Genomic DNA, 25665 nt, shown 5'->3' with positions numbered 1-25665 from the left:
CAAGCCAAACAGAAAAGACATTCAAACTATCAAGAACTCAGCAACAGAGCTGACAAGGAACTCTTCAACAGAAATACTCCCATAGATTTAAAAAAAAAATAATAACACACGCATAATATTTACAAAAAATATTTAATTCAAAATATCTTATAATTACAGTAGTCTATTAAAGCGTATACTTTCTCACACGTATAGAACATCTCTTTCTCTATATATACATGGTATGAAATGTCACTCAGTTATACTATACAATATGTAACATTCTTGCAAGGAAAAAAGTTCCCTGCTCCGTTATAATCATCTATTTTAAACAATAGATGTGGGGAGGAAAAAAAAAAGATCTGCATTGCTCTGGTATTATTAGTAAAGCTTCCAAACAAACAAATAGAAATGAGCTCCTTGGTCACTGGGAGCAGAGGTTTCTCAAGTCGGAATTTCCTCTTGATCGTCTCTGGAGCATCAATCCTGTCTTTTTTGGAGCTGACCTCTCAAGCAAGCCCCAAGACATTGTACCATTAATTCACAGCGGTTCTAAAGGTGAAGGGACCAAAGAGTTAAGTGATGGAGAAGGTGTCTGAAAACGTGCAAAAGGAAAGAAAAAAATAAAATAAGAAAAAGGGGACAAATAAAAATAAAAAATAAAGAATGAGCGTTTGTATTTTTTTTTTCTTTTCCTCGCCCTCTCTCTTGGAATGACACCAGGGGTGCCAAGGTTCTTTCTCTCTCTCTCTTTGCTGAGTGTTTTCTTTCCCTCCGGTGGTGGCTTTTGCTCGCAAAACTTCTGCAAATCTTCCCCCTCCCTCTCTAGTGCTCCTGGCTGGGACTCAGGCAGCCTGCACACCTGTGGAGGAGGAATGAATAGAAGGGGTGTGTGAACCCTTCCCTCTGCAGACCAACTGGCGCCAGCCACCAAACTCAAGACATGCTTGATCAACAACCCAAAACAAACCACCGGGTCAGCCAACACCCCTGCTGCCCCCGGAGCCTGGGGCCCGGTAGGGCGCCGGGGAGGCAGCCTGCGGGGACCTTTGGAATCCAGGAAAGAAAAAGGGACAGCCCCCAAATTTTCTTGGGCACAGCCTTTTCTCCCACCCCTGAGCATTCCATCCCATCCCATCCCATCCCATCCCATCCTATCCCATTCCAGGGGGGTTGTTGCATTGCATTGCTTTGGGCCACTCTGCACTTTGCACATCCATAGTGGTGATGGTGGTGTTGGAGAGCCCACCCTCCAAATAACAGGAGTCCCTGGGAAAGCTTGGCCTGGAGGCGATCACTCTCCAAAAAAAAAAAAAAAAAAGGAGGGCACCCCGAATTAGGAAAGCTTGGGTGGCAGCAAAGAAGGGGAGAGCGGGTGACCTCTTCTCTGGGAGTTTGCAGCGTGGGGTTTGGCATTGCAATTCCCCTAATAATCCTCCAAGCTAGGGTACCCCGGGGGGTGGGTAGATCAGGGTCCCCCCCACACACACACAAAGTGCGCTCACCTGGACAGCGCAGCAGCGGAGGAGGAGGACTCAGCGGCACAAAATGCTGTCGCCTTGCTGGTTCACCGCGCTGGCCTGCAACGCAACAGCGAGGTGGGGGAGAGAAAGAGAGAGAGAAAGAGAGACAGGGAGAGCGGGGTGAGCCAGGTCCGCACCCCGCGCGCCCCGAAATCCCATGGGGGCGCGCCCAACGCCCCCCAAAACACCAAAAGCACACACAGAGGGGGGACCCTCTCCCGGCCCGCCTGGGCACTTGACAGCGTCGGATGCAGCAGCTGCAACAGCGATCGCAGCAGCAACAGCCTCGGTGCGACCCCAAAGGAGTGTCCACCCAGGCTTTCCCCCCCAAACCCGCGCGCGCGTGGAGCAAAGAGGGGGTACCCCGCGCGGGGTGCGCGGTTGTCATTCTTTCCCGACCCCCGAAAAAAGGTCCCGGAGGGGGTTGTTTCGGTCCCCGATCGCCCACCCCAACCAAGGCTTGCAAGAGCAACTAGCTGCCAGCTCACCGGGTCGGGGTTGAGCGCGGTGAGCGGGGTCCGCGGGGGCGCGGCGGCGGGGTGCGGGGTGTCGGGGGTCGGCGGCGCCTGGGGCTGCCGGAGCAGCGCGGGGTGCGTCTCCAGGGCCAGCTGCAGGTCCAGGATGTAGTCGATGACGTGCTGCAGGATCTCCACTTTGCTGACTTTCTTGTGCGGCGGGATGGTGGGCACCAGCCGGCGCAGGCGGCTGTAGCAGTCGTTCATATCGCACTGCAGGCACAGCGCCGGCTCCTCCGAGCCCGCCTCGGCCGCCTTGCACCGCGCTGCCGCCGCCGCCGCCGCCGCCGCCGCTGCCGCTGCCGCCACGGCCGAGCCGGACCCCAGGCTGTGCACGCCGTGCTCGGCCAGGCAGCGCAGCGCCAGATCCCCTCCGCCGCTGCCGGCGCCACAGCAGCCCGACGGCGCCTTGCGGCCCGAGGGGCGCACCGGGCTCACCGCCTTCATCGCGCGCGCCCTGGGCGCCCGTGCACCCGAAAACCCGATCGGAGAGGCTGCAGCAGCACGTCCCGAGCCTCCGCTTTGCTGGCTGGCTTGGCTCCCTCCGGGGAGCACTCGGGCACAAAACGAGGGGCTGCGACACACAAGGCGGGACCCTAAAATTTTTTTTTAAAAAGCAACCCGTTAGGTCTTCTAGGCTCTCCTCTCGGAGCTCCGACGGTCAGGGACACCCGATCGCGATCGCGATCGCCGCCAGCGCGCGCCCCCCAAAAACGCGCGCGGCTCTTGGCCAAGCCCGGCGCCTGACCGAGCTGTCAACTGCGCCTCCCAGCCGCTGCCCTGACGAGCCGCCGCGCAGCGCTATTTATACTGCCGCGCGCCTCGGGGGCGGAGCCAACGCGCGGGTGGGCGTGGCCAACGCGCCGCCCGGGTAGGCGAGAGCAGCCTGGGGGCGGAGCCAACGCGCCGGCCCGGAGAGCAGAGCGCAGCCGCGGGGCTGCCCGGACTGGCGCGGGCGCCTCGGGGGCGGAGCCAACGCTCTAAGGGCGTGGCCAACGCGCCGGCCAGGGAGCTGACCGTAGGCGGGGCTGAGCGCGCGGGCGGGGTGTGGTCCAGGCGGTGCTGGCGGGGGCGGTGCTGGGAGGAGCGGGGCTAAGAGGAGCTGTCAGCCAGCCAGCCAATCAGCGCGGCGGTGCCTCCTAGCGCGGGCCAATCAGAAGGGCAGGCCATGCCGTCAAGGCTGCGGGGCGGGGCGCTGTGCGAAAGAGAGAGATGGATGGGAGGCGGGCTAGGCTAAGATACTGGTGTGAGCCCCAGGGAGAGAGAAAAGCCTGGGAGAAGTTCCTGGCGGAGATCTGGGGGAATGTGCGGTTGGAATTCGGGGCGCGGGGTTCCTGGCTGGGAGGAGGATGCTCAGCCACTGCTCTGGAGCGCGGCATTCCGCTCTGGGACCCTGCCCCGCTGCATCCATCACTTCTACACACCCCTGGAATTCCAGTGTTTTGCACCCCCAGGAGGGATTTGCATTTCCTCGCTTCGGGTTCTTTTTCTTCTCCTGTGCATAAATTGCAGAGACCAGCACGAAGGGATGGAATGAGATGGGATGGGTAGCCTTTCTCTTTCTTTTTCTTTCAAAAGACGGGTGCAGTGGGGTTTGCAAAGCCACAGTGGAGCTTAGCAAAATGGCTAAGACTAATATAGTTACTTATTTATTCTTGGTTTTGGTTGCAGGGACACCTCAAGCAAAAGGGGGAAATATAAAGGTTTCTTTTACCCGTCTGGAGGTAAGAGTGGGCTCTAGGAAAAAAAAAAAATTGCACTCGCCTCCAGCATTGAATTAGAGCACGCCGGTATTAAAAATGCATGGGCACGGAGTATTTAAAATTCCATCCTGACATATCATATTCATCCGTTTTATGTAAAATTCATACCTGTAACTTAATGTAGGGCATTAATGCACCGCTTCACGTATTCGTCTTCATACCCCCTCGCTTCAGATAAAGCGCTGATAATGTCCGAGATCGCCTCCTTTGGCAACAAAGCATTAAAATTTACACTTTGTGTCCCTGGAGTCTTGCAACGAGCCTCGCACTGCAGAAAAGTCTGTTAATTAAGAACGTGTGTGTATCTATGTGTGATTGTGTGTGTGTGATTTTTCCCCCTCTTTCATGGGAGAAAAAAAGCGATTTTCAAGGGTTCAAACCAAATTGCACACGGAACTTTGGGCCTTACATGTCGTCTGCAAGAAATAAAAAAAAAAAAGCAGCCTTCAGGTTTAAAAAAAAAAGGAGTTTAGAAACACTCGGATTATGGGAATGTGAAATTGTGTCTCTAAACCACCAAACTCCCAGTTTCTTAAGCGAGGAGGGGATGAATTCACGGAAGAATTTTTTTTTTTCATTTGTGTGCATGCCTCTATTTGTATAGATAATTGAGAAAGGAATAAAAAAAAAAAAAGAAAATGGACCTCATATTCTTTCTTTCCTTGCTCTACAAAGAAACTTTCCCCAGAACTAAAACCCCTGAGCCAGACCATGCAATTTGCTAATAAATTCAGTAGGTGCTTTATGCCACTGGCCCTGCTCCTTCCCCTAGAGCACATTCTTTTTCGAGATGAAAAATGCTCCTCTCCAGTCCTTCCACCTCACTGCCTCTAAAAACTGTTTGGAAGCAAGAAACATTCTCATTTACCTGTGTGCATTTATGTCACTTCGATTTTTTTTCCATCAAGAAAAGCAGAATTTTAAAGCTTTACAGTAGCGCTTCCCCCTAAATATGGGCATCGTTTAATAATCCTGAGATTAATGTAATAAATAGAGGATGATGTCACTTTGGAGAGTGTACATTTGGATGGCAGAACACCAAAGGGCATAAGCTATTATCTTGGGGCCCGTCATATCAGCACACGCGCTAACAATATGTGGAAATAGGCACAGACATTTTTGTTTCTTTGGTTTTCTCTGCTCTCGCCTTGAGAAGTTGCTCCAATATTTCAAACCTCAAATGTTTCTGTCTGGCGTTATTGAATTGCCCAGGGCAGCTTCCATTCCCAAACTTGAATGCCTGTGGATGAAAATTCACGCTGGTGTCTAAAGTAGGTGGCACACACAAAGGGGACAGTCTTACCCATCATTTTTGGACTCTGTGAGCCTGTCCCGGGAGAGGTATGTGGAATGTCAAAGTTTCAGGTTTTGTTGGAGTGGCTCTGTGAAACCAGCTTAAAGCCTGCAGGCTGGGTTATTGTGGGGGCTAAGTGCTAAGGAATGTTCTGAGGTCACATGATCAAGGACACCCAGAGGGGGAAAATGGGATGCCCAAGTCCTGCCAGAAGGCAGAGACCGTCATTGTATCCCACACATCCCACACCCCGTCTTTTGAAAGGTAGGACAACATGAAGCATTACAAAAGGCGAGTGCCAGGAGAAGCAATGTAGACTGAAACAGGGAAATATGAGCCTGTGCTTTTTGACCTCCTGAAACCAGAGGAGGAGTGGCTGGGCAGTATATGTTTCTGCTCTTAGCACAGGTCTCTTACCAGTTATCAAAGCTGCCATTGGAAGTCAGCCTGCTGAAAGAGTTTGTTTGCAACAGAGTGTGCTGAACCCTTGGCAAATTCAAGGGAAAAAATTTTCACAAATGACACGATACCTACCATGCAGAGGAGGAAATTTCTTTTTCTATAACTCCAACTCTTTTCTGTACAGAATACTTCCCTGGCACTCATAAAAAAATCAAGTTGGCTTGAGTTGGAGAGAGAGCACAGCAATAGGGCATTGGCCTTGCACACAGCTGATTCCGGACGGTTGGTGATTCAATCTTGGCATCCCATATGGACCCCCGAGCCTGCCAGGAGCAAATGCTGAGCGCAGAACCAGGAGTAACCCATGAGCACATCCGAGTGTGACCCAAGAACCAGAAAAATGAATCAAGTTGGCTTGCCAAAAGTCCTTTACCTGGAAAGTTGCTGGCAACTTCCAGAATGTTCCTTAAGGGGATTCACTCCCCTAAATTGGACTTAACAGAAGCACTGGTACCTCGAGTCTGTGCACACCCTCCTCCAGACAAAGAAAGAGCTTTGCAGCCCTGACTGGGGATGCTTTCTCAATGCCAAACAGTCTCTTGCAGAACTGCAACACCCAGGCTCTTAGAATCCACAATCACCCAGTGTTTACAGTAAGCAAAGGGTATCCAAGCATTTATGCTATTCAGACAAAATGCCTTTTTTTTTTTTAGGACTTAGTATTGCTTTCTCCAGGGTCAGTACTGAGACAGCAGGGGGGTTCAGACACAGTAAAGAGGACAGTTCCCATGCCTAATCCCTTTCTACAAATTAGTAATCCCTGAAGGAGAAGCATGCCTTCTCGCTGGGTGAAAGAAATCACTGTTCTCTGTGGCCAGAATGTTCCTCGCTCCAAGAGCATATTGGGTGAGGTGGTGAATCCAACCCAAGGCTGCTTTATCTGGCTCTAAGCGTTACAAACTTACTGGAGCTACCCTAGGACTGCTGGTACCCATCCCAGCACCACTGATAACCCCTTGGTTTGGCCTCGTCCTGGGAAAGGCACAGAAGATAGGGGCATTATCCATAGAACAAAGCTGCTCAGAGGTGGACTTCAAAGAAGAGAGCTGCAGAACATTTCAAATAAGAAGTCTGTGACTTTTCAAAACCTTCTGTGGTCCAGAGATAGCTCAAAGGCTAACGTGCACTCTTTGCTTGCATGTAGGGAATATAGATTTGACTGTCCAACCACTGAGCCAGGAGCAACCCCTGAGCACTACTGGGTGTGGCCCCATGACAAAACAATAAGTAAATAAATGGCAGAGCTTGCCTTGCAAATAGCTGCCCAGGATTTGATCCCTGGCATCCTTGAGCTCTGCCAGGAGTAATTCCAGAGCCAGGAGTAATCCTTGAGCACCACTAGGTGTGACCCCTCCAGAAACAACAACCCAACCCCAAAACCCCACAACACAAAGAAGTGCAAAACAGAAAAAACCTCTTCAAGCATATCAACAAAAAGTGAGAAGAGACAGATGCCATTTGTTTTTGCTTTTAAAAGACATAAAAACAGAGGACTTGAAATAGGACAGTCTGGCTTCATTAATTTGGGTTCCTGGCTCACTGTCATTATGCTGGGTTCTTAAGTTCCTGTACCTTTTATGGATAAAATGAGGGCAACTGTGATACCTCCTTCCTAAGATCTTTATAGAATATGGATGCTCTGTGTCAGAAAAATTTTAAAGTAATATCTTATTATTATTGTGTTAGAAGGTACCAAATTAATATTTTCCCTTACATATATATATATAGAGAGAGAGAGAGAAAATATTTGTTGTAGCAATTCTTTTTTGAAAAGACCACCTTTCTTCCAATAGATTTTCTTTGCAGCTTTGTCAAAAAATTGGATGTGTGTATATATGATTTTACTTCAGCCCTCTGAGGAAAAAAAATGTGGGTCAGAGCAATGGCACAGTGAATCGGGGTTTTCTTTGTTCACGCCCAACCTTTGTTCTTTCAAGCCACTTTTGTTCCACTATCAGGAGGAATCACTGAGCACAGAGGCAGGAGAAAAGCCTGAGCACTGTCAGATATGACCCCAAGCAAACAAACACATAAACAACCACAGAAGTACTCAAAATCACTAGTAATTTGGGCCATGTTTCAATGAGAGAACACCGTCAGATCTTCTCAAAGGAAAAGGATTGACCACACTGAATAGTGGGACCATAAAAATGGTAATACTGGGAATATAAAATGGGGGAAATTACTTTGGAAGAAAGCTTGACAGCTGCTTAAAATTTAAATGATATATATCTAAACATATATATAGCATGCTCATCACTTCTACTAAGGGGATGTATTTATGTCCCACTCCCATCATATATGCAAAGAGTCACAAAGAATCATAAGGAAATGAAGGTTCACATAGTGATATATGTTTATTCCCTTGATTCTGATAAGTGTCACAATAGAAAAGAGGTTAAAGCTTTCCAAACTGTGATGTCTAAATGCTACATAAACTTACCAAGTTGTACAATATATTTTATATCTATATATATATAGATATATAGTTTATTGCATCGAGTTATAGCTCTGGAAAACTGTTATAGAGTTTTGTTTTGAAATTAAAACTTGACTCTCAGAATAGCTTCCTGATTCCTTTGAAATTAGTTCTTTAACAGACACAAGTGAGCACTTCTTTCTCTCTCTCTTTCTTTCTCTCTCTTTTTCTTCTGTTGCTCTTAGTCAAATATCATCTCACGGTCTCTTGTAAAGCATGTATGCAACACTTACTATGGTATAAGTCAGTCTTATGGCAGAAATGAACTATGCTAAATGCAGCATCTTTTTCACCTTGTTTTGTATTATTCTGATATGGCATGGATTCTGGGCTCTTAGGAGAATTCAACCTCATTATTTGAAACATCTTTTCCCTTGTGCAAAAACTAATGCTATGTTCTAATAGACAACACCCAGCTAAGCCTTTCCTTCTTCAATCACTCAAATTGGCTGCTGCCTTGGAGCAGAGACCCATTAGGTGAAGAAAACTAGAAGCTCAGCATTCTCAGAATGAACTATCTTTTCTTTTTCTTAGCTTTTCTCTTTAAATAATAAGCAATCTGGGACTGGAGTAATAGCATAGTTGGTAAGGTGTTTTTTTTGCATGCAACAGACCCAGGTTAGATCTCCAGCATCCTGTATGATTCCCCCAAGCACTGTCAAGAGTAATTTCTAAGTGCAGAGCTAGGAGTAACCCCTGAACATTATCAGATGTAACTCCACCCTGATTTTTAAAAATAATAACAATAAAAGAAAATAAACAATCTAGAGCCAGAGAGGTAGTTTCAGGGACAAGGATATTACTTCGTATGCAGCCAATACTGGTTCCATACCTGGTACTGTTTAAGGTCCCTTGAGCACTGCTATAAGTAATTCCTAAATACAGAACCATGAGTAAGCTCTGAGCACTGGTGGGTGTGGAAAGAAGGAAAATAAAAAAAAAAGAAAAAAGGAAGGAAGAAGAAAGGAAGAAATAAAGGAAAGACAGACAGAAAGAAGAAAGAATGAAAGAAAGAAGAAAGGAAGAGAAAGAAAGAAAGAAAGAAAGAAAGAAAGAAAGAAAGAAAGAAAGAAAGAAAGAAAGAAAAGAAAAGAAAGAAAGAAGAAAGAAAAAGAAAGAAAGAAAAAGAAAGAAAGAAGAAGAAAGAAGAAAGAAAGAAGAAGAAGAAGAAAGAAAGAAAGAAAGAAAGAAAGAAAAGAAAGAAAGAAAGAAAGAAAGAAAAGAAAGAAAGAAGAAGAAAAGAAAGAAAGAAAGAAAGAAAGAAGAGAAAAAGAGAAAGAAAGAAAGAAAGAAAGAAAGAGAAAGAAAAGAAGAAAGAGAGAGAAAGAAAGAAAGAAAAAAGAAAGAAAGAAAGAAAGAAGAAAGAAAAAAAGAAAGAAGAAAGAAAGAAAAAAGAAAGAAAGAAAGAAAGAAAGAAGAGAGAGAAAGAAAGAAAGAAAGAAAGAAAAAGAGGAGGGAGGGAAGGAGAAAAATGAAGGAGGGGAGGAAAAGAGAAGAGAGGTAAGAGAAGGGGAAAAGGGAGAAGAGAAGAAAAAGGGAGGGGAGGATCAATATAACAGGATTTTTGCTCTAGTGCAGAGAGCACAAATTCCCAACAGGCCTCATATTTTTTTGCTTTGAAAATCCTATGTATGACTCAATCTGTAGTTTTGGCTTCTTTGCCTGGGAAGAGCAGTGATTTACATGGATGGAGTGAGGATTAGCTGCTTTGAAAGCCCCTGGAGAAAGGCCCTCTGTAAACAATAGGGGGAGTACCCTTGTGCTTAATAGATATTCAGTGTCTGCTGATGTCTGTGCCATCATTGAAAGCCGCTTGGAATGATTAAGAAGATACCAGAGAGGGGCCGGAGAGATAGTATGGAGGTAAGGGCGTTTGCCTTTCATGCAGAAGGTCATCGGTTCGAATCCCAGCATCTCATATGGTCCCCCGTGCCTGCCAGGAGCAATTTCTGAGCATGGAGCCAGGAATAACCCCTGAGCACTGCCTGGTGTGACCCAAAAACCACAGGAAAAAATAAAGAAGATACCAGAGACCCAGTTCTTGCATTAGCTCCTTTTTCTTTTTTAGGAGCAAAACTCAAGACCAAAATTATTATGCTTATCTTTAGTAGATCAAACAAGTCCAGCCCAATCAATAAGAATGTGTAAACATCTGCTAGACTCTTACTTTGAACAATTTCTAAAGAGTTTTCTGCTTCACAGTGGAAATTCTTGCTGGAGAGATTTTAGTTCTAGCTCCCATTCTTTTCAAGTAAATGCAACATAATCACCAAATATGGAGGAAAGTATCATTAAATATGTTGGAACTGATGAGAGGAAAGACACAAAGTAAACAGAACATTGCCTCTTATTTGGGACTGAAAGCTAAGTAGGAATCCCTGCATAATCTGTCTTTGCTAAAAGACTTTCCCATGTTTCTGATATCTAGGCCATGGTGCCTAAGAATGGTTACAATGTGCAAGAAACAACTGCATTTTTTTCCCCCTGAAGGGCAATTTTTTTTTGAGACTTTTAAAAATAGATGTCACTTAGTTGGGCACTGTGTGTGTGTGTGTGTGTGTGTGTGTGTGTGTGTGTGTGTGTGTGTGTGTGTGTGAGAGAGAGAGAGAGAGAGAGAGAGAATTGGGGACACCAGTGATCTGTATTTCTGCAGAGAAATTCTATGCCATGCCAATGATCAGATCAACACAAATATTCATCTATGAGAAATCTTTAAACTAGCATGTTGTCTGCTGGAAATAGATGTACCGCAAAGCACTCCAGAAATTAAATGAAAAGGGGACTTGGGTTAACTTTCAACGTGCTCAACATTAGCTATTGAATAGGAAAATAGTCCAGTTTAAACAGAAACAGAACCATATCCTATGGGAAAGTTACAGAAGAATATTTTCTCCTGGAAAGATTTAAATAATATTTATAATCCTTAAAGAATGAATGCCTTAATAAAATACTTTAAAACATAACTGGTTGATACACTATTCTAAATAAATTTGATATTGGAGGCTGGAGAGATAGAACACTAGGATGAACGCTTGCCTACACACAGCTGGCCTAGATTTATTTCCCAGCACTCCACATAGTCCCTTGAACCTTTTTGACAAATGATTCCAGAGCACAAAGTCAGGAGTTAATGCCAATGATGATCCAAACATCAAAAATTGAAAATATATGAAAAGATAGAACTGTGATAAAGCATTGACATAATAGATGGCCTTAATAGAACAGATTTATCTTTTTAAGAAAACATTTTTCAGGGCCAGAGAGATAGCACAGAGGTACGGCATTTGCCTTGCATGCAGCCAACCTGGGAGGGACCAAGTTCAATTTCTGGCATCCCATATAGTCCCCCAGCCTGCCAGGAGAAATTTCTGAGTTTGGAACCAGGAGCACCCCCAGAGGGCTGCCGGGTGTGGCCGAAAATCTATCATCAATCCATCCATCAATCAAAAATTTTAAAAAATAAAATAAATAAAGAATAAAATAAAATTATAAAAAGAAACATCTTGTTTAGGTCAGTATTACCAATTGATTCTCTTTTCTTTGTTTCCTGAAAGTGAGTAAAATAAATATGATCACAAATTAAGGCAACTGTAACAACACTAAAAAATGTTACCTAACGCTTTTGATACTTCTGGGCATCAATCAGATTGGAGTGATTTATATGAAATATAAGTAACTTCTTAAATGATCAATGCTGGCCATGACTGTCTTTATCAAGACTCTAGATCATATACTACATAGAATTAATTCCTTTTTGTGGATTATTAAAACCCTGGCTCTTGGAGTCCAACATGGTCTATGAGTGGTCTTCACAGAACCATTTCTAATTTCTGGTGGAATTGGTCGGAGAGACAAGAACATATTTTTCCTTGGGGAAGGGCTCGAGTCATTCCTGGTGGTAATCATTCCTATCTCTGTGCTGAGAAGTGAGTGACTCTTGATGGTGCTCAAGAGGCCCTATAGAGTGCTGGGGATAGAACTAGGGAGAGCTGACCCCAGAATACTTTCTTTGTATTTAATTGCTAGGAGAAAGATCTCCATAGGCCAAAGAGATAGGTTGCTTAAAACTTCTCTACTATGAAACAAATCCAACCTAACTCTTGAGTCTCATTTACAATTTTCTTCTTCCTCTGGTTTTTTTAGACACATGCAAATGTGCTCAGAACTTACTCTGGCCCCTTTAGTCTTACATTTAGAGCTCTCTTAACTGATTTTTTTTCTTTAAAATTGTTGTAATTCAAGTTGATTCCATCCTACACAAACAAAAATAGACATACCAGATATCACATCACAGCATTGTATTAAAAAAAAAATAAGTCCCTTGCTCTCTCATTGGAGCATGTTGCTTAAGAAATGGTCTAAACAACTTTCCATCTATTTCATGCAGTACCATAACTACGCACAACAGGACTTAAAGTAGAGAGGGTACACTGGGGACAAAAACTAACACCCAAAATCAAAGCAAACCTCCACGAGGATGAATTGTTGGATTTTGAGGGATGACTCCATTGGTGAAAGAAGGATTTCTGGGTGGTGGGAAATGTTCTATCAAGCTTGGAGGAGAACTTCAAGAACTGCATGTAAATCTCCTTTTATACTTTTTCTGCTAATTTAAACACTTACTTTTCATACCCTAATAGCCAACAAATACTTTTCTCTTCCATAGCATGATTATATTATCATTTCAAGTATTTTGTATTTTTCACTTTCCTCTTTTCTAATTAACACATACTATTCTTTCAAATATTATTGTTGGACTTGGTGTAACATTTCTTTACCCAATATCAGTTCTCTGACTACAATTATTTAAAAGTTATTTCACTGGGGAAAAAAAAAAGAGATAGTATAGAGACTGAGGCACTTCCATGCGGCCAACTTCAGGTTGGTCACTGACACCACAGATGGTCTCCTTGTCATATAACATGTATGCTGAGCCAGGAGTTAGCCCTGAGCACAACTGGACATGGAAAATGGCTTTCTTACCATAAGTAACTATTGATTTTTAAATTTTAAATGAAAGTATACTTAAAAAACAAATAAGAAAAATCTATAAATGCCACAAAAATTAACACACTATTTCCTATCAAGGTAAGTAATGCACACACTTACAGCTAGAAATAATTACTTTTGATGTTTTTATTGAGCATATTTTCCATGCATATTAATGCTAGGTTGTGGACAAAGATTTTTCAGGCAATATGCACTTCTTAGAAATCTTTTACTTCATATGTTTGGAGTCTATTTTTATATCCACGGACACTTCTCACTGACATCATTTTTATTGTATATATTTTCTTATATGGATAGGCTATAAATGACTGAACTACTTATTCTTCATCATGAATATTTTTGGGTTTTTTTCCAAGATCCTTTTTGCAGTGTTCTCCAATGATTTGATTTAATCTGAGTCTTACATAGTAGTTTACATTTATTAGAACATTTCTATAAGATATTCTTCCAGCTGTCTCAGGCTTGGATGCTTTGATCTGAAACGGAGTCAAAAACAATCTTAGAGGCAGATCTGATCTTTCTTATCTTTCACTCCCTTTTCTAGGTCAACGAAGAGAATTATTTATATATTAAGGGCTCAAATGACTGCTCAGGTGGGTTGGCACCATGCGCCAGGAGGATGCCAGAGGGAGAGCTCTTCAGAGGTGACAAGAAGATTTCACAGGCATTTAAGGTGTGGCTGCCTCACTGAAATGGGGATAGGAGAAAATTGGAACAGAGTAGGTGTTCTTGCATTAAATAATTAACGATGGAGCTGGATGGCGATGGATGGTGAAGGATTTCTTTCTGCCACTCCAGGCCACGTGGCTCTGCAACCCCATGAACCTGCAGGTTCCAGGCCCAGGTGATTGGCGTAATCAAAACTCACTCACATGCAGGCATTAGGAAGCATCATCTTTATTCATGCCCTGACCACCACAGGTGCGTGGCCTATCTCATAACCTTTTAAGCATTCTGCCATTCTTAGCCCTGCATCTTATAATTCAGCCTTCTTCCTCCGAGAGCCCAGCAGGGCCAAAAGGCAAAGACCCTTAATCCCCTGGCTTCCGGGTTTATCTACCTATTCCAAGACCCCTCCCAGGAATGGGCCGGGTCTTGCAGGTCAGGTCATACCTATTATCCGGTTCCCAAGACCCCTCCCAGAAATGGGTGGGTCTCAGATAAGTACCCTACAGGTGTGATGAGATGAGAGTCTAGGAAGGTCCTGGTCCATGTAGCAAAAAGTTTTAGGAGAACTATAAAAGCTATAAATTATGGGTTTGGTTGAGCTTTCTCAAGTGAGGGAGTGGTGGGGGAAAAGGTGACGAAGGTAGGTAGAAAGCAAAGTATATGTCCCATCTGCTAAAAGAGTACAGGATTTGTAACATGCACATTTCAGTGAGGCCATGCCAATGATTCTTCCACTCTTTTTTGGGTCCCTCCATTTGTGGGGACTGGAACTTTCCTTTTATTCACATCTTTAGTTTGGGGTGGAATGCCTAGCAGTGCTCAATGATACTCCTATCTTGGTATTGAGAAGTCAATCCTGGCTGTGCTGAGCGGACCATGAAGTGTCCGGCTCTTGCATATAAAGCATGAACCCAGTCTCTTTGTTATTTTCTTCTATTTATTTTTGTTTTAGTTTTTTGTTTGTTTGTTTGTTTGTTTAGTAAATTAATAGTGCTCGGGCTTATTCCTAGATCTGCGCTCTGGGATTACTCCTGGTGGGACTTGAGGGGCCATGTTGTGTGCTGGGGAAAGAACAAGGCAAGTGCCCTACTGGTTGTACTCTCTCTCCAACTTTCTCTTTATTACTTTCTTGTTCAACCATCACTTAAAGTCAGAAAATAAATGCAGGTGTAAATAATTTGGATGTAAATTTTATGTTTCTTACTCTTTGGTTTCTTTTTTTTTTTTTTTTTTTTTGGTTTTTGGGCCATACCCGGCGGTGCTCAGGGGTTACTCCTGGCTGTCTGCTCAGAAATAGCTCCTGGCAGGCATCGGGGACCATATGGGACACCGGGATTCGAACCAATCACCTTTGGTCCTGGATCGGCTGCTTACAAGGCAAACGCCGCTGTGCTATCTCTCCGGGCCCTTGGTTTTGACTTTTTATTTTGGCTTCTATTTTATTATTATTATCCCAGAACAAGCAAGTTTTCTTTTAAACATTAGAGAAAATATAAGATTTTAAGCCAAAGGCAAATGATAAGCTATTTACCTGTTCTTATGGTGAAAACTATAAACAAGGGAGCTGGAGAGGTAATACAGGGATTAATACATTCACTTTGCATTAGGTCAACCAGGTTTAATACCCAGCACCATATATGGTCCCCTGAGAACTATCAGGATTAATCCCTGAGCACAGAGCCAGGAGTAAGCCCTGAGCAAAGCTGAACGTGGTCTCCAAAGTAAACAAACAAAAAAACCACACAAATAATGTAAACAATGAGAGGCTAGAGTGGTGATGTAAGCAGCAGGGTGTTTGCCTTGCACATGCTAACCTAGGACGAATTTCTATTTTATCCCCCAGCGTCCCATATGGTTCCCCAAACCAGGAGCAATTTCTGAGCACATAGCCAGGAGTAATCCCTGAGCATCACTGGATGTGGCTCAAAAATAGCAAAAATAAATAAATAAATAAATAAATAAATAAATAAAATAAAAAGAAAAAGAAATGTAAACAATGGATACTTAAACTGGAAGGCAATTTTCTCAGGTTTCTTTCATAGGGTCAGGTATTCATTCATCTTATGGAACAATATTTCACAGAAGTACATAACTGAAGTAGGTATAAGAATTCTATCACAAGACAAGTTTAGAAATGATGATGGAAACAAGGAAACTTGTGTATTGCGGCAAATTCCATCTTGAAATAGAAATGTCCTTAGTAGCAAGGTAATTCTTCATTTTTTCTCCATTGGCATAAGATTACTTGTGTTCTACCTTGTTGATGAGATAGCAGTTTTATAGCACAGACCTTCATAAATTCATTGCTTAATTTCAGAATGGACATAAAACTGCACTGGCAAAGCTTGCTTTCTTTATCCTGCCATAGCACTTTAAGTGAACCAGCAGGCTCTAAACACATCGTTCTACTTGTTCTGATGACTGGAGTCGTTATTATTTCAGTCAAGTGCTGCTTCTGGGATCCTTACAGTAGGGATTATAAGGAAGCTCTTTCTTCCTTCTGCTTTATTCGCCTAAGGGAAACGTGTTCTGTGTGCTATGTCATTCCAACACCTAGAGTTGTTTCCCACCTCTGCAACCCCCACCCCAATGCACAGTCTAAAGAAAAAGTAACCTCAAAATAGTGCTTTTGTCTCTGAATGCCCAGACAATGCCAGGCGTTAGAGATGAGGAGACAAAGGAGCAAATACCCTTTATTAATTACTTAACTACTTGCTAGTGGTGTTGGCATATAGCAGAGAGAAGGAAACAGGCTGAAGATCTCCCTGTCAGTTCTTCTTCCCTTTTTTTTTTTTTTTTGGTAGTTTTTGGGTCACACCCGGCAGTGCTCAGGGCTTACTCCTGGCTTCATGCTCAGAAATTGCTCCTGGCAGGCACGGGGGACCATATGGGATTCTGGGATTCGAACCGATGACCTCCTGCATGAAAGGCAAACGCCTTACCTCCATGCTATCTCTCCAGCCCCTCTTCTTCCCTTTTTATGAATGAAAATCTCAAGTCGAGTTAAGGCAATGTGACTTTTCTTATTGGCCCTTAATTAATGTTTGTAATTCTATCAATGATTGGAATGCTCACTGAATAAAGGCTATTTTTTATAGCCGGTGTAAAACTTTGGATAATTGAATAATGTCTTTCAGAGAAAAAAATTGAAAGAAAAAATAAGGACTTTGTAGGGGTTCTGGGTTGACATTTAGGGAAATCAGTGTAAAAAGGCCACATGAGATAGAGAAGATTTCTTGTATCAGTGAGCCACTTTAATAATAATTTATAATGATTAATTATATTGTGTATATCATAATTATATGTCACAAATAATTACATAACCTATGTTAATACCATATTGTATTAATATATAATTCTTTAATAATAATTGCAAGAACATGATATAAATATTTCTCCTGTATTCAAATATTGAAAACAAAATATAAGGAACTGGGGTGTTAGACTGGAAACCAACTAGTTTCTTTCCAAATGCCAATGAGTCTGTGACCTTTCTTCCATCATTGTGTGGGATGTACCTTCTTTATTTGCAATTCACTTTGCAATAATAGTATTAGTTCACTGCTTCACTAGCCTTCACACCTAAATACTTAATGCTCCATTTCTACAGGCAGCAAAGAGATACAGGTACACTGATGATAAAGATAAAGTCCCATGTCAGTAATACTAACGTTTCATCTTGCAAGCAATTCTGTACTTATTTTCAAGCAGCCCATTTGATATGCCCATAGCCTACACATTACCAGCGAGCAAAAGCATCTCATCTGCAGGTTAGAAGATACTTATATTTATGTACCAGCCATGGTCTAGAAACACAAGTTTAGCTTCTTATTATTGATTCTAATTTCCATAAGTCTTCCAAGAGAGTCTTCTTACCCCCCTAATTCTATTGCTCAGAATAATTCTGGTCATCTTTCTTATTTATTGACTTTTTTTTTAACCTATGAAAAGCCTCAGAATTTCTAAAATAAATTTTAATAATAGTACATATTTTAACTGTCTTCTAATTAAAACAGAGAAAATAGCTAGTTTCCTTTCAACTGATATGTTGAGTTTATTCTTTAGGAAACTATATGCATTCATATCTTCATGTTTCCAAATGGTTAACCTTGAAGATACTTGAAATCATTGCATTTTCATTTATTATCAATTCATTATATACTGGCCCTTTTATTTACACTGGGAAAACTTTTATAATATTAGCACACATTTTACATGATCACTTGGTTCTAGAGAATTTATAATTCAGGTTTTTTTTTAGGATATGATTAGTTGAATCTCTCTCATTATCATTACATTATTGTTAAAACCAATTTGGTGAAATAATAAGAAATACAAGTAAGCTGTTGCTGGTTCCCAAATATTGGGGTGAAGAATATTCTCCTATGTGTTTCAAGTAGACTATCTGGGAACCCATTTCTTGGTTCCATTTCTCTTTCTGGTGGTTTGGATGCTGTGATTCAAGGACCACAGTTTGAAAAAAACACAGGCTAGGTCATTGTGATATTCAAAATCCAGAGTACATCTGGCACTTTATCAAGTCTGCAGGCAAAAGTATATCTAACAAGACAGAATTGGGGGAGTTATTTGTGCCGAAACTGTAGAAGATGAAGCACCGTGAGTGGGAAGCACTGGGGAGGGAACCAAGTGAAGATGGATTGAGATAATGATGGTATGCGGTGATAGCATGTACTAGTTACCAGCTGTAACTATGGGCTAGCAGTAGAGATGAAGTAACATATAGACCTTTCTTTCACTAAATTCTCACCATCCTGAACAGTATCATTTCAAATTAGAAGCAATAGAGAATGAAGTCTATTAGCAATTGCAGTCAACAGAAGAAATGAAGATTAATAATTTTAAGAGGTAAAGAAGTCAATTAAAGGCAAAAAGATGACTAATTTATCCCGACAGCTATGTCATAGATATGCAAGTATCCAGGCATGTATACTCACTCTCAAAGTCTAATCACTAATCTTAACTGATTTACATGTGCCTGTTTCATTTTCATGCTTCATTTAAAAGCCAGGGAGAGTTAGGTGAAGAAACTGTCAGAAAACATTATTAATTTAAAAATAAATCAAAGAATGGCAACACACACACTTACACACATGTACCAACCAAGATGAACAAGGCAAACTGGTTCTCCAAATATAGACGCTTAGGAGAGAAAGGAGGATAGAGTTTATCCAGCCAAGTTTCACTTTGGAGAACTCCCAATACAACAACCACCCCAGCAGCTCCGACCTGTCTGTCACAGCCAGCTAAAGACAAGGTGGAGCCCTTCCTTGGACAATGAAAACTTCAGGTTCTGATGAGAACCATATGAGTCCACACCCATCTCTTAATTCATCAACTTATGTCGCTAAAAATTATGAACTCTGGTGCTTTATTTTTAAAACAGACGTAAGTATTCATTTGATGAAGTTGAGCTATGTAAACCTTGCTCCTTCCTTCATTCATCCTCTGAAAATAAAATCCAAGGATGAAAAGTTTCAGTCTTGCAAGATGAATACATTTTAGAGGTCTACTGAGATGAGGACAGCATGGTGCCTATAGTTAATGCAAGATTGTTTACTTCAAAGTTTGCCAGGAGAGAGGTTGGAGATGGTGTGATAGTATAGTGGGTAGGGCACTTGCCTTGCACCAAATTGGGTGCTATTCCTGGCACTCATAGGGTCCCTTAAGCACCACCATGTGTGAACCATGAGTTCAGAGCACTGAGCTCTGAGCACTGCCAGGAATAATCCCAAATTAAACAACGAATATAGCACAAAGTTTAAGATGGTAGATAGATCCTGTGTTAAGATTCCAAAGCCAATAATAATCCTAATCTAATTCTAAAAGAAGAATAAATGAGGAGGGCAACGGAATACCTTCATAGATCATGAATCTATTGATGCCAATGTTGGAAATGATAGCTTCATAGACAAACACCATCATAAAACCACCCAGGTTAAATACATTAAGTCTGCACAGTTGACCTGGGGGAAAACATAGTTTATCATCTGTAAAATAATGTGAAAAGATCCTGGATCTCAGCTCTGGAGGCAAAATAAGACCCATGATCCATCATCTTTCTAACTCTCCTTTGTATAAGTTTGGACTCATTCATACCCATTTCTACATCCCCTTCTCCATCTGTCAGTTCAGTGAGAGACAAGAATGATTCAATTTTAAGGCTCTTCTTAGCTCTAAAATTCTAAGCTTTGAAAGATAAATCAGTTTGTGTTTTAGGGCTTAGGTTATAAATCATAATAACCTACCTTTTCCCTAAATAAAAGGAATGTGGGGCCTGAGAGATAGTACAGTTCATATGACATGCCTTGCATACTGCCAACCTTTTTCTCAGAATCCCATTTGCTCCCCCAAACATTTCTAGGAGCAATTTCTGAGTGCAGAGACAGAAGTAACACCTGAACATCAATGGGGTGGGCATCCTCCAAAAAAGGAACAAAAGGAATTAGTTGTTAAGTGATGGTCGGTGGAAACATTGAGAGGGGTTTCTGATTTCTGCACAGGAAAACTATATTATAGAAATGAGAAAAAGAAATAAGGAGGAGGTACTGTATTACTCCAGATTTTGCTTAGGCTAATTTAGCTGAGGTGGTGAGAAGTAACCAAATATGTTTTTAAACATGCAGAACTTTCTTGTAACTGGATGAGGTTTATAGAGACAGGAGAAGTAAAATAAAAATCTGTTCATTTAAAAAAATCTTTATTGGGGGGCCAGAGAGATAGCATGGAGGTAAGGCATTTGCTTTGCATGCAGAAGGTCAGTGGTTCGAATCCCATATGGCCCCTGAGCCTGCCAGTAGCAATTTCTGAGCTTGGAGCCAGGAATAACCCCTGAACACTGCCAGGTGTGATGCAAAAAATAAATAAATAAATAAAAATAAAAATAAAATAAAAACTTTTTTGGAAGGACAGAATTGACATGCACTGATAAAGAATCCTATATGAAGCATGTGGTAGACTTGGAGAATAAATTAAACTTAAATGCCCCCCTTAAATCAAAATTATGGTTTCAACAATGTGATCTATAAATCTAAATGTGTGGTGAAGCATTTGTGCTGGGGAAACAAATTTGGAGTCAACATCAACACTTTAATGGCAGGAAAATCATAAAATCTGGGTAAGCATCTAGGAACAGGATGCCGCCAGAGAAGAGGGCCAAGAAGGGCATTCTCCATCACTTTGTTCAGAGAGCCAGAAATGAGGATGAAGACAGTGAGTGTATGAGGAACCAGTGGAAAGTGGGAAACAAAGGGTTGAAATTGTTTCATAGCCCAAGACTCCTAAGTCAGAGGCAATGCTGTTTATGTGGAGAACTCAGATACAAGGAGAAATCCCCCTTGGAACTGAAATGTATCTTATTATTTTATCTGCTAGTTAATCTTGTGGTCCCTGTCACCATCAGCATTAGAAAAAGGAAAGATGTTTCCCATTTGATTTATTTAGATGAGTGAAAGTATCATCATCTACTTCTAAATTTCAGCTGCTTAGGCACCTTGGAGTAATTTTTCCAGTCAGAAACCATATTTTCTTGTGTATGTAGTAATCTGATTGAATTGATATAAAGTTAACCAAAATAAAAATACTTTATATTTTCTCTTCCTTTTTCTTTTTAGTGAAGCAATTAGTTTTAATTGAAAGAAGTGTCCTTCGAGAAGAATGGGGGGAAAGAGAGTTCCATTCAAGAGAGAACATGAGCATCTCTAGAGTGGGGGGGGGGGAGTCCAAAGGATAGATTTTCTAATGGAAGAAATGCACGGTAGGAATTTTGTTTTTGATTTTATACCATATCCCAAGGTATTTATGGGCTACCCAAGTCTGTGCTGGTGACTTTCTCCCATAATGCTCAGGGAATCACACAGCGCAGAAATTTAGCTGGGGTCAGCTTTGTGTAAGGCAAGTCCCTAAACCCCTTTACTATCGCTGAAATGTGTAGAAGGTGTTTTTAAAACATCTTTACATAAAAACCTGATTTTTCTCTTTTGTGCTTACACTTAAATATATTCCTGGAGTTTCTTGTTCATGGTAAGCATGAGAAGAATGAACGAGTTCCAACAGAGTGTCTGTAAACTAAGAGATATATGCTCCAGGTTCAAGGTCACGTAGCTCTCTGGGCCATATCTGCAGCCAACACTCTTGGCACTGTATCAGAACATCAGAATTAGAAGTAACCTCCTTTCAGAGCTCAGGTGTCTGCCAGGTAATCTGTGAGGGCACCTGTATTTTTGCCCTTCCCTACCTGTGGGCGGGAAAAATCTCTGACAGCCAAGACGACTCTTGAGTTTTGAGTTTGGTCCCCTCACTTGCTCAAGAGCTTTGAAGGGGCCAAACAAAAATTCTTCCTATTCTTAGGTCCTAGTTCTCTCCTCCCATCAGTACTTGATCCCTCAAGCTTCTGAATCTCCTCTTGGCTTCTCTTGGCAGAGAGAATATTCACCATAGCAGCTCTGGGGAGAAGAGGCTCTGTGAGTGGTCCATGGTCTTGGAAAAGAATGAATCACTTAATAATGTCATTATTTAACTCAAATTCTCGACAGCATGATTGGTGTTGCCAATTCTCAGGTATTCCTAGTTGTTAGATGTTCAATAGTTTGGTTCTCAATTATTATGAGTGTGTTTGCATGGGCACAAGCCATGGGAGTAACCTGGTAAAACGTGCTCCTGTGATGGTAAACTGTGTACTGTTTACCTGTCATTACCTGGTAACATCTGTTTCTCAGACTAGGATGCAACGTTCCATTGTTTCCATAACCGCCTCATATGGCATGGATGACAGTTCTTTCTTCCCTATTTATCGAATGAAGCATTCATCTATTATGCTACAATCAAAATTACTTTCTTCTATTTTCCTTTCTAAATTTTCTTCAGCAAACATGAATTTCTGATACAAAGAAAAACAGGGGAAAAAAAGACATAGAGTCTCAAGTCATTTCTATCAGTGTTGATTTCTATCAGAGGTTGATCTTATTTGTTACTATTAAAGGAGTTTGAGATTATTTCCCAGGACCTCTTTAGCCTCCTGAGGGACTCAGGCAAATATTACTTCTGGTTGAGCCACAATAAGCCTAGTATTATAGGAGGCACATAAATTTTACCGAGAATTCAAAGGGAAATATCGGGCCTGGAGAGATAGATAGCACAGCAGCATTTGCCTTGCAAGCAGCCGATCCAGGACCAAAGGTGGTTGGTTTGAATCCCGGTGTCCCATATTGTCCCCCGTGCCTGCCAGGAGCTATTTCTGAACAGACAGCCAGGAGTAAACCCTGAGCAACGCCAGGTGTGCCCCCCCCCCCAAAAAAAAAACAACTAAAAAAAGAATTCAAAAGGAAATATCTAGTCTGTTTGGAAGACAAAGACCATCTTGGAGGTGGTTTATAAAGAAAACACCTCGAATCTGAGGGTTATTCGGAACCAGCAGGTTATACCTTGGACAGAATTTGATCTCTCTGTAGATGAGACAATCTCTGAACATATTTTTTCTTGCTTGCCCACTTTGTTTTTTTATAAATAAACTTCCACTTGAAATACTTTTAGGTGTACTGAAAAGTTGTAACGATAAAACAGAGAGCTCTTAACATTGTCCCAGTTCTCCAGATGTCAACATCTAGATTACACAACTAGATTACATCTGGGCCATTAGGAACATAATTTTGGTTAGAATAGTGTTTATTACATACATACTTCTTTTGGATTTTTCCATCTTTTCTACTGATGTTTCTTTCCTTTTCCAGAATCCAGTTCAGAATACCATATTGTACTGCAACTATTGAAGAAAATTAGAATGAGAGTTAGAGCTATAAAGATCTCCCATCTAATCGGTAGTGATAGAGATTTGGAATCGGAACAAGTAAATAGAAATGACACAGTTGTGGGCCCAGAGAGATAGCACAGCGGCGTCTGCCTTGCAAGCAGCCGATCCAGGACCAAAGGTGGTTGGTTCGAATCCCAATGTCCCATCTGGTCCCCCCAGTGCCTGCCAGGAGCTATTTCTGAGCGGACAGCCAGGAGTAACCCTTGAGCACCGCCGGGTGTGGCCCAAAAACCAAAAACAAAACAAAAAAAAAAAACAAAAAAAAAAAAAGAAAAGAAAAGAAATGACACAGTTGTAAGTTTTAGAAAAATTTAGCCTTTAAGAATATAAACGTCTATATCCTTCCTATATATATAGCAATTTCTATTTAAGTTTCTTTTTTTCTGTTTTTTTTTTTTTTGTTTTTGGGCCACACCTGGCGGTGCTCAGGGGTTACTCCTGGATGTCTGCTCAGAAATAGCTCCTGGCAGGCACGGGGGACCATATGGGACAACGGAATTCGAACCAACCACCTTAGGTCCTGGATCGGCTGCTTGCAAGGCAAACGCCGCTGTGCTATCTCTCCGGGCCCCTATTTAAGTTTCTGATGCTCCTATCAGGGTATCTGATATTTTAGGTTGGGATCTCACTGAGTTTATGCCAAATATTTTAAGTCAAAATACTAATTTATCAAAATAGCTGCTAGTGAGATACTCCTTGGCTTAAGTAAAGAACAATATTTCCAACTTTGCAAAAGAATCTAAATAAAGCCCATGTGTAATACCTTGAGATATAGTTATCTTCAAATATAGGTGGTACCCTATACATCTTATCTCCATCCTTAATCTAAGTATAAGAATCCCTTTAATTCATCAGTTCACCCAAAATAGATATTGAGAACCATGTATATGCACTGCACTGAGCTCTGTGGACACAACAGACTTTCTACATCACACCAGAGATTATAACCAGGCATTCTGTACAGCATGTAAGTGCTAATAAAAACATTTATGGAATGTTCCAGAAAGGATTTTAGAGAGCTGCATAGTGTAGAGGAAATTCATGTCAAAGACATGGACCGTGAGGTACGTGGCAACTTGAATACGTATGCCATGCTCAGGAGACCAGGCAGAAACTGGCATTGAATGTGTGTCCAAGGGCTCAGTATGATAAAAAGCCTTGGGAACAGCCAGAGTGTATTCAGAGTCATAAAGAGGATGCAATTCCTTGACTCTTGTTTTGGAAAGATAAATGCAGAGAACAGATTGCAAGAGGGAAGACTTTGAGGCAAAACATATCAGAGGGAGCTTTGAGGATGGTCTGCTTTATGCCAGAAACCATAACAACTTCCTTTCTCTTCTTTATTTGACCACCACCTCATTCATCCTTTTTATGAGCAGGTGAAATGCTGCTCCCTCTCTGAAATCTTTTATTTTCTATGTCTCCATCATACTAGTCTCCCACTCCAAAGAGTTGGAACTCTTTGTTCATAATTCAATTATAATATTTATCACAGCATGTTGAAAGGAATGTGTGTGTGTTTACTAGTAAAAAGCTTCTTAGGGCAGGGTCTCTATTAAATGCATACATGTAATGTATATATGTATACATCTTGGTATCCTCAGCAATTAGGACAGTGTCTGGCACAGTGTCTCCTCAAATACTTGAAAGGTGAGACAATGAAGATTTGCCAATCATGGATCCAAGACACGTCTCCTCCCTCCAACTACTCATTATTGCCAAAATTAATTTTTGCAAAATTCCATGCACAATCATTTAATTAGTTCAACTGATGAAACAAGGAAATGAGACTCAATTAAAAAAGAAATTATAAGTCTTTTAGCAATTGATAGAGATCAGAATTGCTTGGCCATGATATACATAATCAAAATGTCTGAGCTAGCAAGTGAAAGAGAGAAACGCATATGGTGCAAGCCATAGCATAAAATGATTGTGATTTTTGCTGTGGAAGGGCCAATGTCGAGAACGGATTAATTATGTAAATGATTTTAATGTTTTATTATATGAACTCCAGCTTCTTTTATACTGAGGATTACCAATGGCAGTAAGCAAAATCTTGGATGCAGACTACTTTTCTGAGAAAGGGACTGAATTGAGCCTCTTTCAGTTTTGTTGTCTACTAGTCACTTGAATTAGGGGTGTCGA

At 41.7% G+C, this 25665-nt stretch overlaps 1 protein-coding gene across 1 annotated transcript; it reads right to left on the bottom strand.

Moving 5' to 3' along the window:
- Positions 1-718: 718 nt before the first annotated feature.
- ID4 (inhibitor of DNA binding 4) lies at positions 719-2525 on the bottom strand. Its single transcript, XM_049765063.1, has 3 exons — positions 1991-2525; positions 1485-1559; positions 719-841 (listed from the first exon to the last, which is right to left on the bottom strand). The coding sequence occupies exons 1-2, from the start codon at positions 2462-2464 to the stop codon at positions 1515-1517; spliced, it is 519 nt and encodes a 172-aa protein (XP_049621020.1). The 5' UTR covers positions 2465-2525; the 3' UTR covers positions 719-841; positions 1485-1514.
- Between the last annotated feature and the right edge of the window lie 23140 nt (positions 2526-25665).

The sequence above is a fragment of the Suncus etruscus genome, chromosome 18 (assembly GCF_024139225.1).
Source record: "Suncus etruscus isolate mSunEtr1 chromosome 18, mSunEtr1.pri.cur, whole genome shotgun sequence".
Classification (NCBI taxonomy): domain Eukaryota; kingdom Metazoa; phylum Chordata; class Mammalia; order Eulipotyphla; family Soricidae; genus Suncus; species Suncus etruscus.
The sequence above is the reverse complement of the archived record's forward strand: the minus strand, read 5'-3'. Positions and strand labels throughout refer to the sequence as shown.